This window comes from Polyodon spathula, chromosome 3 (assembly GCF_017654505.1).
Source record: "Polyodon spathula isolate WHYD16114869_AA chromosome 3, ASM1765450v1, whole genome shotgun sequence".
NCBI classification, from domain to species: Eukaryota; Metazoa; Chordata; class Actinopteri; order Acipenseriformes; family Polyodontidae; genus Polyodon; species Polyodon spathula.
Window position 1 is genome coordinate 78,230,999 of NC_054536.1, and position 16,346 is coordinate 78,247,344.

Below are 16,346 nucleotides of genomic sequence, written 5' to 3' on the forward strand. Positions count from 1 at the left end.
GCATCACAAATCAAAAAACATATGTCCGAAAGAGTTGGAAATGCATGTCGTGAATGAGAATTCAAGTTCTGAGTTCGGAACAATTGAAAACAAACAAACAAACAAAAAAAACTTACTATTCCTCTATTCAATAACTATACTCGATTTTTGTAAATTGTATATTTATTAACATATAAAAATACTTTTAATCAATTAACTGTTATCCAAAGATAGATGGAAAAGTACCATTTTCAGAAAACTAATAATCAGCATTCAATTTGTGAAAGACAACACATTTTAGGAAACTTGATCTAATGCCCATGCGGAAAAATAATATTATAGCATTCTTGCTCTGCGTGGTTCAGGATGAAGAGACAGGAAACGGATTTCAATTTAGAAGCTCTTTAACAGCAATTCAAAACAATCCTTAAAAGGACAGAAAGCCAGAGAGACATGCAGCAAAACACGTCGACAGGGGGTGACTCTCACACAATCCGCTGCCTAGTGTGGCAGCGATGATTTAACTGCAGTAATGCAGGACAGGTACAGGGAGACAGGGCAAGTCAAAAACAAGCAATAAAAACAACTTTGAATATGAAATAAAGTATCTCGATTTGGTAGAGCATTGCCAAACAGTCACAATAGTGTCCCCCACAAGGGTTGAGTGAATAAAACTAATTTAAATCAATTCTGGGTAGAATGGATGTGTAGCAGTAATGTTATGATATGTTAGAAAATATTATAATATAGATCAAAATGTTATAAAAAATATATGGAAGCATGCTTTGAAATATGTTCCCTTATATTTATGGACATTTTATGTATTTAAATATGTTTTTGACATATATTCCCAACATATTTCAAAATATATGGAAGCATATGTTCCCTTATATTTCCCTTATATTGTTCCGTGTTTGTGTTTTTTTGAAAAACTAGATGTTAGTTTTTACTCTGTTAGACCAGATTTTTGTCTATCATTTTATATTTTCCTGGTACTATTTTCTAGGAAATACACAATGATTTGATTAAAATGCTGTTTTATTTTGACTCTGACATTGTAATAAGCAGCCTTACACTGTATATTAGGATACAGCAGACGTTTAGATGTCAGAGGATCAAATAACGTTCAAACGTGGTTCTCTGTCACTTCATAAACAGTAGTAACTGCTAGCTTGCTTTATCAAAAACTAAATTGAAATATGACTTGTAGTGTATACTGAGTTTTACTCCCCCTGATTTTTACAGATGTTTCAATTAAAAGCAATTTTTTAACAATTTTAATATATGTAAAATAAACTCCGAAAACATGGAACACTACTTACTGTATATGTGGGGATAAATTTAAAAATATATGTCAATGTATGTTTAAAATATTTTTAAATATATACAATGATATATTTTTACAATGCCTGGTATGGGAGGGACAGATAAACATAATTCTGACACAATTAACACAACAAATGATTAGTGCATGTAGGAATGTTGGAGGCAAAGTTTTATCTGGACCAATGATAATTCATTTTAGGTCAGGCAGTGGTGGTAATTGGATATTTAGTATGCATCAGCTATGTAATGAATCAGCATGTTTCTTATTGCCTCAGCCAGATTGCAGTTTCTAACCATGATTGATATAATTTACCAATCAGTGACTGCCCTTATTTGATCTGAGGATAACCTATATTAACTTTATTTTAAGTGGATAGGACAACACAGGTATTTAGATGTGTTGTATATTTTAATACATTAAAAATAACAAAAATACCTTACATAATACAGTACATATTTTTAAATATCAGTTCAAAACAAACTGTTCTTTAAACTAGTTAGGTATTTTTATTGCACATGATATCCGGTACAAAACTGATTTTCTCAACAGGGGCAGTGATGAAAGTAAACAAATCTTCTTTTTATGAGCCAAACGGTTGCATGCAGTGAATTAAGAGCTCTTTGCCTGGCAGCTTTTTCCACTCAGCCAGCTACAGCTAATATTTAAAACCTCCTCTAATCCGTATTACCTAAAGATGTTTCAAATCAGATTACACCTCTGTTAGAAAATTAGACACAGCACCTGCCACTAGGAGCCTTTACAATTTGCCCACCAAAACTTTATTTTCTTAAAATTGCTACAGTTCCATTATCGATTTCATGAGCGGGAAACACAACTGTGAATCATTGACTGTATCCCGCTACAATTTAAGAATACCTCTTAATTACCATTACAAAGGACAATGTTTACTCAAATATCTTGTACCTATTCATATAATAATGTTACAAATTTTGACCACATAAATTAGTATAGTGCTAGGATTGGTATATAATGACAAGCACTTGCATGCTAGCTTCTGATGTCATAAAAAGTCACCTCTAGAGCTGTACAGTTTTACCAGCAGTATCAGCACAGTGGACTGTTGTGGTTATCTGTGAGCAGAGATTAAGCAAATTGGCCCTGATGCTTCTTTCCAACTGCCAATCTCAAAATAACTCTGTGAGTTCATTTACTTGTTTTGCTGTAGCTGTGGTAACAGGATAAAGACCACGCACTGGACCCAATATACTAAAAACATGAAGCTGTGTAAGTAGACTATAAATTCTGGGGGGAGGGGCGATTTTATTGAGTTTAAATACAAATGTCTGAGTAAAAATTAAAAATTAAACGAAGTTCTGTTTATGTTTTAGACCATAGCATTGTTTTTTCATTTTAATTTAGCTGAGAACATGTTTATTCAAGGGCAGTCATATCATAGATTATAGTACAATTTCTGCTTGCTTAAAGTATTGATGTTTTTTTAAGGAAGTCTGGAAATAGAAACTTTTAAGCAAATTATATTAGACTGTATTTGTAAGTAATATTCCAAATTCCTCTATATTGTTTTGCTTAGCAAGAATGGAAATGTGTATCGTGTGTGTATCCATGTGAAATAGACACCTGCTATTAGTGCAAGAGCAGAATACTTAATAACAGTAAAAAACACTTGCGTAAATAGGATTGCTTACATACTACTAATATGGGTGGGGAATGGCTGGAGTACTAAAGACGCACTTAAGAAAATGGTATGCTGGAACTGCATGTTCAATTTTACAATAATTCAGTGACTGTGGACTGTTTTGGATATTACCAGAAAGATATTGAATAGTGCTGCTGATTTATATAGTTTTTTTAAATTGGAAGCAATATAAGGATACCTTTCTTCAAAAATGTGCCGTGTTTATTGAACGGCAGAACTAGTAAGGAAGTAGAGAATAGCAAATCAAAGTTCTTCTTAGCAGATGACATTGTGATCAGTGTACCCACTATAAGAAGGCTTTAAACAGTAGGCAAATTATGAATGTTTCCAAAAAGCTCAGCATTCCTGGGCTGGTATACTTGAATTATCAAGACATGCTCCTCAAACCTCACTTCATTACTATACATACAGCAGCTATTAGTCTGGCTAGATGGAAGCATTAAGTGTATAATCTATGTTGCATATCATCATGTCCTTTTTAATGATCTCAATGTGGTGGACCTTTCTATCGCCATCCTTTAAATCTGTAATCTATAACATTACAGGGAAAACAAACTTTATGGAAGATAAATGCTATCTGTGCTATAATAAAACACTCAACCTATACATTTGCTGGGCTCAACATACATTTTAAAATGCAGCATACATGGAATATGCTGAAACAGTAGTTTAATATTACAGATAATCATTTTCTGTCAGGCCAAATCTATAGTTCTGAATCTTGAATGTGAACACTGCTAGAACAGTTAGGTAGTAATAAACCCAAACATCGAGTTTAACCTATCTCTAATCAAAATGTTCCCCCTCATTTTAGGTGACAAGAAAATATGAGTGCAGCCCCTCATTCTTCTGAAAGTGGATTAACCATGGCTTCCCGTCCTGCTCAATTCACAGAACCGATTACAACTAAACGTGTCTGTTTCTACAAGAGTGGAGATCCCCAGTTCAGAGGGCTAAAGATGATCATCAATAATCGTACCTTCAAGACTTTTGATGCCTTGCTGGACAGCTTGTCAAAAAGAGTTCCTTTACCTTTTGGAGTGAGGAACATCTCTACCCCACGTGGGATGAATGTCATTACCACTCTTGATGAGCTAGAAGATGGGAAATCATACATTTGTTCTGACCAAAAGAAAGTAAAGCCTATAGACTTGGAAGTCGCAAGTAAAAAGCCCAAACCTTGGCGTTGCACCAGGCCAGTCAGCAGCCGTCGACGTGCCGTTCAGATAAAAAAGCAGAATGAGGGCCAGCTGTTTCAGCGGGAGAATTCTGTGGTGGTACGCACCCCCAGGAAAATTGTGGTCTTCAAAAATGGAGATGCTGGAATCAAGCACACACTGATGTTGCAAAAGAAAGCAGCCCAGACTTTTGAGTCACTTCTTGATCTTATCACTGAGGTGATGCAGTTCCCAGTCTTAAAGCTCTACACACCAGATGGAAGGCGGGTAAGTGGGGTTTCTCAGTAAGTTACAAGTCAATCAAAATGTCTCAGGTTAATTGACAAAAGCTGAAAGCAACAAATTAACAAACCAACAACAGATTGAATATATAAACTAGTGCAGTAAAAAGGTAGCTTTTCCTAGCAGGAATTTAATTAAAAAAAAAAAAAGCTACAGTAGAAATGTAGTCATCTGTTCTTCCAAGGTTATATTGTTATAGTTGTAATTACCATCACAACAATATTAGAATATTATGAAGAAGAAAGCATGAATAAGTAAATATGTTATATCTGTTATGTCCTGTGGGCAGTGAATATTCCCTGTATAATGTCTCACATACATTTTAAATATATCTTGAGAACAGATCATCCAACTGTGAACTTAAGGACTAATGTATTCTCTTATTAAAGGTTGATGGTCTTCAGGCTCTGATTCTGTGCTCTGGAGTTGTAGTAGCAGCAGGCCGAGAACCTTTCAAAGCTGGAAAATATGACCCCCAAGGACTGAGCCTACCTACCAAATTACCGGGGATTTCCAATCGTGTAAACCCAAAACCCATCAACAAGACACAGCAAAGGAATTGTAAGTCTATTTTAATATTAATATAATTAAATTTCTGTGGGGGTGGGGGTGGATACAAGCATTTTTGAGACCTTTTCATTAAATGTGCTTGGATTCAGTATATGCTAAAAAAAAATTATATTAAACAGCACCTTATTTATAATAAATACTGTACATTTGAAAGTGTTTTTTATTGATTTATTTGGAAGGCAGTGACAGTATTGGAAAAACAAAATGGTACAGTAATTCTTCAGTCCTCACTAATAAACAGGTGCTTCTGTTTAACTGTAAGGGATTAGCTCAAAAAAAACTGCTGAGTTGTTTAATGATATCCATAATTCCTGGTATGACCTATTTATCTGAATTAGCTGCTATGTAGGTCATTAGGTATGTAGTATACCAATTAGAATCAGAATTAATACAGGTGCTGGTGCAAAAATACTGTACAGTATATAGATTGGTAATGTTGTCTTGGCTAAACTGATAAATAATGAGTTGCAAGTTGTACTATCTCTGCCATCTCTTTCTCTTTTAATTCACCTTTCTCTTTCTCTTTTTTTCTCATTCTCCCTCCTGTATTACTGACTCTGTTAATGGATTCTCTTCACTCCAAACTGATTGGCTTTTGCACTCCTCTTCATCTTCTGTCTCTGAATGCTTGAACTTTTGAAAACTACAAAGGGAGAAATAAAGCAGTCTCCAGCACAAGGGCTCGAAAGTTCTCTTTGTCTTCGGAAAAGTATTTCTTGAACAAACTCAGTAATTCTATAGGCAGCAGCTTATATAACATTTCTGATAGCCCCAAGGGATCCGTGGAAATGTGTACATGTGCTGTCAAGGACATTCCTTTAATGCCTCTAGATGACGACGTTGAAAAATCTATTCGCATAAACCAAGATGGCACCATGACAGTAGAGATGAAGGTTAGGCTAATGATAAAAGAGGAGGAGACAATTCAATGGAGCACCACAGTGAGTCGATCCAGTGTGCTCAACCAAGTAAAAAAAGACCCTGAGGCTGATTCACCACATTACAATACTTTTCCTTCTAAAGCTAAAGCAGAGGTAATGTGTTTGGAGGACTACAACTCAAAAGAGGCAAACAATATCTTGTTTAAAGGAATGAAGGCAATTAGTGGAAAAAAACAAGCAAATGAAATGAGTATTGTTGGCAAAGAAAGACATCAATGTGATACATGGCAAGATCCAGCTGCACATGATGATGTCAACTTAGTTGAAACTGAAGAAGACAACAGTAAGCAAAAATATAAGAGACCTCCAACACCTGGTCCTCGGCATATCAGAAGAAAACAAACATCTATGGAAAGCATTAAAACATTTTCAGAAACTGAAATACATGAAAACTTAGTTGGCACATATTCTTACATTAAGGAGAAGGAAAACAGGGAAAGAAAAGAAGAATTCTGCTTGGTCAGCCATTGCAGTAGCAAGCCTGTACCTAAACCAAGGAAAGGAGGTCATGTTGAAATGAATAACAATGATCTACATTCCAAATGTAGGACTGCAGGTGTGGCAGAGATACTGACACTCCACAATGGAGGAGATGAAATTACAGAACAGATCATACACCTTGCTGAACAGGAGAACTGTCATGATAATTACTTTGCAAATCATCAAGTGATGTGTGCCAGACCATCTTCATCAGGCCAGGCCACCTGTTTATCAAGGAACGATTGTGAAATGCATTACAAGAGACCATCCACTGCTTCAGGATCCTTTCGTGAGAGAAAACTTGAGTGTGGCTCCTCAGCTTTCATGTATCCATCTTATAAGAGCAAAAATGATGTATATTTTATTAAAAATGGTGAAACCAAGGATTCATTGGCATATAAGTCATACCAGAAAGTACAAAACTCAAGTCCAGACTGTTCTGCAATATCACAAACTAGTAACACTGCACCAATGGATAACACATCCCTCAGTCAGTCTCCACCTGCTGTTAAAAGGAAAAAGATGAAATCAAACAAACCAAAAGTCAAAAAGACTAATCAGTCCAATGGTGTGAGCTCATATATAGTAACTGAGAAAAACAATGACCTTATTGGTGATCAAAATGAACAACATGCAAAATCCTATTGTGAAGACTCTGCTCAGTGTGCAGAAACATGTGCACATGGTTACCAAAGACCACTTAAAATGAAAAGGCATGACAAGAAAAAGAGAGAAGTAGAACATGATCCCAGCAACAGCTCTTCTGTGTCTGAAAATACATACGTGCTGAAGGACTCTGGGGAGAGCTCTCAAGGAGCAGTACCTGAGAAACAGTTCAATTACAGTGTTGCAAGTCCTGGGTCACACGATTCAGATATTGATCAAGAACAAGAAAATGGCAATCGCATTAAGAAAGGGGCTTTACCACCAATCGGTTCATCGGCCACAGACAAAAAGAAGCAGAAGAAACAGAGAAGGCAGAAAGGGAATGAACAAGAGAAGCCTGATGAGGAAACAACAAGCAGAGGTGAAGAATTTAAGCAATATGATGAAAGTGCTTCCTCACTGGACATGTCTAATGTGGACACATCTCCCCCATTAATAAATGATTTTGAGAAAAAATGGCTGGGAGAAGTACAGTCAGAATCTACATTACCTCAGAATGAATTTACTGAACCTGATGCAGAAACAAGAGATAAAGCAAAAGTTGTATTTCAGATTAGAAGTGATCCTTCTGATGAATCTGATATTATAGAAGAAATAAAGGAACACATTGTTGAATACAGTCTTTCCAGCAAGTATGATCACATCAAAAAAACAACAGAAATTGCTCCCAAAATTGAGAGGCTGGGGGAAATACCAGAAGAAGAATCATCTGTAAGACAAGGACCAGCTGAAGCAGAAGTACCTGACCAGCCCAGTAAAGTAAAGAGCGAAACCACACAAACAGCTGAAGCTGCTATTCAAACTGACTTGGGAAAAATCAATGTAAATATGCCAGCAGGACAACACAATACCGGACCAGTACTGGAGCAACTATGTTCTTCAGTTAAATCAATCAAACAAACACCAATCCCCAGACGTCCTTTATGTCTGGAGAAATCATACAGCATGCCAGATTTTTCTGCACATGTTGTTTCATATTTTGGTACTTCCTCTAAAGTCCTTCTTGCATTGCTATCAATTATGACAATAAAGAGAGGTGTTGGCAGCTTAAACAGCAGTGGAACATTGGTAAATAGTAGTAGCTGTTCAGAGGTCCTGACATTCATGGAGTCCCTTAAGAGAATGGCCAGCATTGAGGATGCAGAGGAGGTAAAGGCTAGTCTGTCAGGTTTGCAAACATGTACATTGTCCCACTTATTACAAACCTGGAGGGAAAAAAAGAAAGAGGGTCCACACAACATTCCTTTAACAGATACCCCCAATGATTACAAAGCCTTGTTAGAGACCAGCATGTCAGAAAACAATATTAAAACTAATGATACTTTTGACATACAGGAGCTGATAGAGCAACTCTGCATGTCTGATGATGTTCAGAAAGAACTGTCTGCTATGATGAAAGACAACAGTGAAGCATGTTTAAAAGAACAACTTGTAGATGCTGGGGAATTAAGTGATGTTCCAGTACCAGTAGAAGAAGAGGAAAATGAACTAGCCTTTCAATGCAATGAAAAAGAATCTCAATGCTTTAAAATGGTCAAGGTTCCTGATGAAGATAATGCAACTTTAGTAAACTCTAGTTGCAGTGATAAAAATGTTGCTTTCGACCAGAGTGTTCCTAATGATGATCAGCAGGTATCCAAAGCAGAAGACATAACAGAAGTGACCCCTCTTTCCAATGAACAAAATGTAATTGCAGATTTTATGGTTGAAAATCAGGAAGGCTCCATAAAGTGGACAAGCGAACATCTCTCTGTAAATGAAGATACTTTAGAGGAAGAAGATGGGGTAAACCCCACCCAGGATGTATGTGACACTGTTAAACTCTGTGACAGTACTGTGGAGTCCACCAGCAGACATTCATCAGCTTCGTCATTAGCTTTTGGTTATGATTTAAAACAAACCCCCAAAAAGGAAATTGATGGAGTCAGCATTGATACTTTGAAAGAGATGTTTATGGCCAAAAGCATACAAGGCTTCCAATATGGTGGCAAAAGACTACCAAGTCCATCTACGTCTGACTTGTCTGACTATAGACCAGAGAGTTCAGAAAGTGTTCATAGTGGTTACAGATCACAGGCATCATGTGAAATGACCACAGAAAGTGGAGAAGATGGCTCTGGAAAGCGATCTGTTTCTACAGGCTATGTTAGAAGAACAATTGAAAGATTGTATGGGAAGAGTGAAGCGAATTTTAGACCTCCCTCTTTTAAGCGGTCCCCATCTGTGTCTAAACAAAAAGAAAAGGAATGTCAAAGTAAATTGAACGCAAGTAGCATCACATCTTTTGAGGAATCAAAATCAATCAAAGTTAATGGAGATCTATTATACTTCCATGCCAATGGCTCTTTTCCTTTAGAAGAAGAATCACTGCAAAGTGTACAAAATACTGCACAATATGAAACAAATAATGGAGTTCTGATTGATAAAGGTAGATGGCTTCTTAAAGAAAACCACTTGATTAGAAAATCTCCACCTGAAAATATTGGAATATACAGAAACATTGAAACCACGTCAACAGAAACGGCCCTAGACAACACAAGTGAAGATGTTGCCTACCCACATTTTGGAAGCCATCTTCCTCCAATGGCTACCATATCTTCATCGGAACTTGAAGAACTCGCTAAACCTATGGAACCAAAATGCAGCTACTTCAACATGCCTCGTGCCAGTGATTCCGATCCTTTCCAAGATGACCTGTTGAGCGTTAAGAGTAAAGGCAGCCATCTCTGCAAAGATAGTCCCAGAAAAAAGAAGAAAGGTGACCAGCTGTCAATGGCAACTTGCGCTGAACCTGAGCAAAAATGGGCAGAGAGAAATGGTAGCCTTCCCTCTTTTGCCTCGGTAGAATTTCGGATACCTAACAACAAAGTGCACCCAGGACAGGAATCTCCAGTGGCTCGCGCTGTTGTTGCACAACCATCCCGAGCAAGCAGTGCCAACAGGAAAGCTCCAGAAGAGCAAGACTCTTTGGAGAAGCTTCACCTTATGTGCGGTCAGCACTGTCCAATATTGACAGTCACTGTGGAGCCGCTTAATGAGGAAAAGAGGGGGTATGTTTATCAAAAACAAACAGACCCTGAGAACCAATGGATAATGCATTCATTAACTAGGAAAACTACTGCACTTTACCAGCATGCACCACATATGTCCCTAAATGACAAAAAGTCCAATATGCAACTGAATGAAGAAAACATGACCTGCATAATGAATGAAATCATCAACATGTTTGAAACTGAAAGCATTAAACACGAGATTGAGAGGATCAAACAAAAACTTTTTTTGCATGTCTCCAAAAAAGCAGATCGTGTAAATTATATAAAAGTGGGGAGTCAAAAATAAATACACAAATGCCATTAAATACTAATGCCAGTGCAAAGAGCAAAAGTGACAGGAAATACAGACTTTCTTCACTCCCATTGTTCAGCAAATTAAGACTGCAAGCATATAGTCAAAAACCTACTAGGGCATGCAGTGAAAATAATAACCCTGAATACTTTTCTGAACACTGTAATCCTGTGAAGGATTCTTACAAGGCATGGTTAACTCATAAAAGAAACACCACAGTTGCACAATCCTTGGTAGACCCAAAAATAGATAGTTTGAATAAATTAACAGGAAATCTAGAAAATGTAAAAAAGGGTTCAGTTTCAGAGTCTTGTGCTATTGAAGCTGAACATGAAACCACATCTAATGATATACAGACCTTGAATTTTGATGCTGATGAAGAAAAAGGTTATAAGAAATAACTGTAAAAAGAACAGACTTGCATATCTATAGTATTTTGATTTCAGATACATTTTTCTGATTCTGAGTGTTGTAGTAGAGAACATTATATTGTATTAGTGTAAAGTTATATCCTGTGCAAAGTGAACAAAGACTGTAAATAAAACCATATATTATAAACTTTAATTAATCAAAACTATCTAACACAGAAAATTACCAGATATTTCACTTTATTTGCCACACTGATGCGTAATTCTGTTAATGTAAAAAGGTATTATTATTATTATCATCATATACTTTGTCAGTGAATATGTGCTTTTTTATTATTATGTAATAATAATATTTTAGTTTCAGGTGTTATTTTCTATTTCAAGCACCATATTTTTCTGGATTACAATTTTAGGTAGTCATTGGTTAAAGCAGTTCATTAAAACTTGGTGTTTTCAGATCCATTTCTTGTGGATGAGATTGCCATTGATATTTGCCTTTTATTAAAATGCAGTAGTATAAAAAAAGTAGATATATACCACATACAATTCCAGAACTGTAGAAAACCTAATCATTTGGAGAAATATTAATAGGATTGTTTGATGCCTAACCCATCAAAATGGTTACTTAATGCTTTTTTGATACACTGGGGAATTAGTTTTACTCTCTCCAGTATATGTTAAAAATGAACTGTGTTTGGTGCGATAGGAGACCCAAAAATGGAAATGGTACCAAATACACTAAAGATAAGACAGAAGTCATGGTATTTAATTTATCAAGTAAAATTTTAATCACATCCCAAAAAGCGGTATTGAATAAAGAATTTAAATTTATACCAACTGAAAAATACATTGATAAAGATAAACTGGCCACCGAATTAAAGGAGTGGGAAAGACGCATGAGATTAGCAGAATATTTTTTCAATGAAAATATCTCAGATTCAAAGGGTAATTGTGAGCATGGTATTAAGGTTAATAGTACAAGCACTTGGACTCCTCCGGATGGAAGAGACAAGTGGTTAGACATGTATATTGAAGTAGTTAAACAAGAAATTATAATAAGACTAAAGAAAAAATGTAAACTTCATTTAACCAATATTGAAGGACAAGCTATGACTGAGTTGTTAAATGATGATGAGATAAGTATATGACCAGCAGATAAAGGTTTGGGAATAGTGATACAGATGACTATATGAAATCTGTGGAATGTGAATGAAATAATATGGATACATATGAAGAAGTTAAAAGCAATAAGATCAAGAAATCGATAAAATAGGTTAAGGAAATTGCAGAGAGACTATACAATAAAGGCATTATGTCAAAAGAATTACAAAATTACATGCAGCCACATAATGCAGGAACAGACCTAGCAAGAGGAAATCCTAAAATGCACAAAGAACATCACCCTATGCAAATGATAGGCAGCACGATTGATAATCCAACACACGTAATAGCTGAAATAGCAGAACAGCAACTTAGGTCACACGTTGAGAAATTACCAAGCTATGTTAAAGATGCAACACAATTTTTAAAAAGACTTGAATCACTAAAGTACAACCTTCCAGAGAGTACAGTTGTATTTTGCATGGATATAAAATCCTTGTACCCAAGTGTCCCTCGTAAAGAAACTTTAGAAGCTTGGAAATGGAACGAGGAATATGCTCAAAAGAAAGTGACTATGTAAAACAAAGAAATGTATTAAAAACAAGTCTTTAAAAAAGAGGCTACAAGGAAAGAATTATAGAGATGGAGTTAAGAAAAGTAGATAAACAAAAAAATAGATGATCTTCTAGATAATAAAAATAGAGATAAAAAGGTCAAAAGAGCCCCATTAGTAATGAATTACTCCAAACTTTTGCCTAATATTTCCAAGATAGTTTTAAAACACTTGTGGATTCTACATAATTCAGAACAATTTTAAAAAGTATTTCTTAAGGACCCAGTTAGAGCATTCAAAAGAGATGCTGGTTTGGGTGATGTTTTAGTTCACAGTAAACATAAAAGAATAATTGACAGAATAAGTTCTACAAATACTTGCACTAGTACATGTAAAGTACATAAATACATGGAGGAAAGTAAAAATATAAGTAAACATCAGAACAACACATATCCACTAAAAACTAATACCTACTGTGAAAATAGCAATGTTGTTTATGGAATGGCCTGTGAAAAATTTGATGAAATAGAATGTGTTGGAAAGACTGGAACAACTTTATATAAAATAATTCAAAACAATCTTTCATAAATTAGAAATATGAAAATCAATGAACCAATAGTGCTGCACTTCTCCAGTCAAGGACATGACACAAATGATGTAAAGTTTTTTTTAGTATTAGAACAATGCAACATAGAGAAGAATAAAATAAAGTAAATGGATAAATAGATTGAACAGGATTATGCCAGCATGGACCCAACAGAAAAGAATGAACTAATTATCTCCAATAAATATATAACGTTTAAATAAATAAATAAATAAATAAACAAAAAGTTGTTAATGCTGATGCGCTGGGGAGGCCAAATCAAGATCAAGTATAGTACAAGTATATATATATATATATATATATATATATATATATATATATATATATATATATATATATATATGAAAGAAAAAGTTTTTTTAAATGTACACAAAAAGTTTATATATGTATATATATATAATGAACATACAAGTGGAACACTGAATACCTTAGTCATTTATTGTTTTATGTTTAGTATACTGTCTGTATCTCTCTGGTAGTCATTTGTTTTTCAGTGAACTGTAATACAGGGAGGGTTTTTGTAGCTTTAAACCCAGCCTTGCACACAGTACAGTAATCCCAGTTTAAAGTAGCTTATCACAAATTGGTTTGGTAAAAGCTAACGTCACACCCCAAATATTAACTATCTAATGTTTGTTTCTCTTTCCTAAACCCATTTATTGTATTTGCAAGGGACCACAGAGCAATTACCAATGCATATTAATACATTAAAAGTGGGTCATAAAATAAAATATTGCTATAAAGTATAATATTCCTAATATTCTACAGTTTTGACAACAACTTTTTTTTTTTTTTATATTGTTTCAATAATATATTCTAGTAATATGCCAATCAATTGCTTTGCTGTATTTTAACTGGTGGTAATAGAAAATTAGACCTGATCTGTTATGTCTTCACTGTGTTTTTATAACTCTTTTTCTGTATAATGCACTTAAAGAAAGGTGTTTGTCCAATAAATGTTTAAACTTACAAGTCCAGTACATTATAGAACATGGTCCTTTACTTCTAATACTTGAGGGCCATTCCAGGCCAGGTCTTTCTGTAATGAGGTTTTAAATCATTTAATTGCATCTGCTTATGGAGATCTACAGTGAAAGGTATAAAAAAAAAAAAGAACATGAAATGGAATGGCCCTTGACCAAAACTTGGTATTGAAGAAGGTTATTTAGTCAATAATGCACAGGTTAGTAGTTTAGGAATTGGAACACTCATTAAAGATAAATTACATAACACATACATATATACACACTGAAAAGGATTTTGCTTGTTTTAAAGGTTCATAGCCCCTTTAATATAAACCCAGACACAATAATTGAAGATGCTGAAGCAATTGCATTCAATTATATTAAGTACAGAAGTAAAAAGTAGGTAAAAACAAACAAACAAATAAATAAATAAATAAATAAAACTCACACATGCTGTATTAACTAAACTTTTTTCACACTGCTAACTAACACACCTGATGGCTAAACCGTTTAAACCGATTAAACAAAACATTTTAACACACAAACAAAAAGGTTTATACACTACACAGGTCTCTTCACCATGACAGCCTCTCTCTTCACACAGACTGGAGACTGTCCAGAGCAAACTTTCTGAACTGCTTAAACGCAGCCACACACACCTTTCTCTAGCAGGGACAGAAAGGGATCCGCCCTGCCACAATACATACATACATACATACATACATACATACATACATACATATTTGATCAAATACAATAGTATTGTTGGAACAATATATTTGTACAGGTACCAAAAGTTTACATTAAGAAACATAAGAATATGATATCCTGTCATATGAATGCATGAGCCAGATTGTGATAGACTTGTTTCTGCAATGAGAATTTCTTACATTCAGATTATATTCACTTTGGAGAGCACTTTTTCTACAATTAACACAACACAATCTCTGAGGACTGACAAACTCCCTATTAAGACAAAAAAAAAAGAAGTTACTTTGCAACAAATATAACACAAATAAAAAATGGATTCACAAAACTGTTTCTTTGTTTTTAAGATTGCTTTTATTCATTCATTAAAGTTTGGTATTCATGATACTTTTGAAGACAATCAAAAAAAGTTGAACAAATACCAAACTTTTATAATTTGTAAATAGGGTCTATTTATACCTAAAATTTAGTCTTAATCATGGTCAGACGAGGCAAAGCAGGTTCAAAGCTACAATAAGACTATGGGACCTACAGCAAAATAAATGCTTAGGTACCAGAAATCTATAGTACTTTACTTGAAAAATATCCTGAAGTGAAGTGTGTAGTGGTGCTAACGTTGCTAATGAGCTAAGGAATGGATTTTAAGGCTTGGTCATCGGTCCATTAATTAAAAGTTTTGATTGAAGAGCGGTTATACCACTTTAAACTTCTTTTTTCAAAACTTACTCATGTAAATGTTCTGACTGAGGAATATCTATGCACCTCAAAAAAATGTAATTTGAAGAAGAATTTTTGCAACTCCAAAAACAATACTCAATTTAACTGTAAAACAACAATTATAGTGCTTAATTATTTTGTTTTCATATGTAAAATAAGTTTGTTACATTGCAACAGGGTTTATCTGTTTTTCCAGTTCAACAAATGTTATTTTTAGTTTAATATGTATTAAAAAATGGAGAAAAGAAATGTAAAATGACTCAATTAAATACTAATTTAATTATAAATATAATTAAGATATTTTACTGCATATATATTTTCAGCTGGACCTGTATTGTACCAACATGATTGATCCTACTCTCCAGTATAAAGAAAGATACATACATTTATAAAATGCTTCCACCATAATGATTGTTTTTGTTTGATTTTCTTGCAGGTGGCAAATGGAAAGTCTCAGTTCTGACCAGTGCATTACCATTAGCTGGTACCACTTCACAGGTTTACATCATACTCTATGGTGACCAGGGCAATTCAGGATCTGTTTATCTGTATGGAAGTGACAAAGATCTCTTTCAGAGTGGCCATGAAGATATTTTTGAAGTATGTGACATTCATCTGTTAAATTTAACGTTTATTGTAGAGGAATAACTTTGTTGACATGTTTTACAAGTAATTGATTCACTCTGCGTTTTAATAAACATTGTCTTTAAACTGTTATTCCGAAATTATGGATTTTAATCACACAATTAAAAGTTCATAAGTTTAGTTCAGGTGTAAGGACTGCCCCCAAACTCACTACATCATCTACTAATAAATCAGGGGATTATAAATAAACCAGATACATACCCCTTGTTAATGCGCACTTGATTGAAATCCCTCCACTT

General features: G+C 34.6%; 1 protein-coding gene across 1 annotated transcript in view; it reads left to right on the top strand.

Annotated features, from left to right (window-relative positions):
- The first annotated feature begins 3,839 nt into the window (after positions 1-3,839).
- LOC121309431 (lipoxygenase homology domain-containing protein 1-like) overlaps positions 3,840-16,346 on the top strand; it is a 38,775-nt gene continuing 26,268 nt past the window's right edge. The window contains exons 1-3 of the mRNA XM_041242357.1: positions 3,840-4,429; positions 4,834-5,005; positions 15,899-16,062. Of these exons, the coding sequence (XP_041098291.1) occupies positions 3,851-4,429; positions 4,834-5,005; positions 15,899-16,062 (915 nt within the window). The 5' untranslated portion in view covers positions 3,840-3,850. The remainder of the gene's footprint in view (positions 4,430-4,833; positions 5,006-15,898; positions 16,063-16,346) is intronic.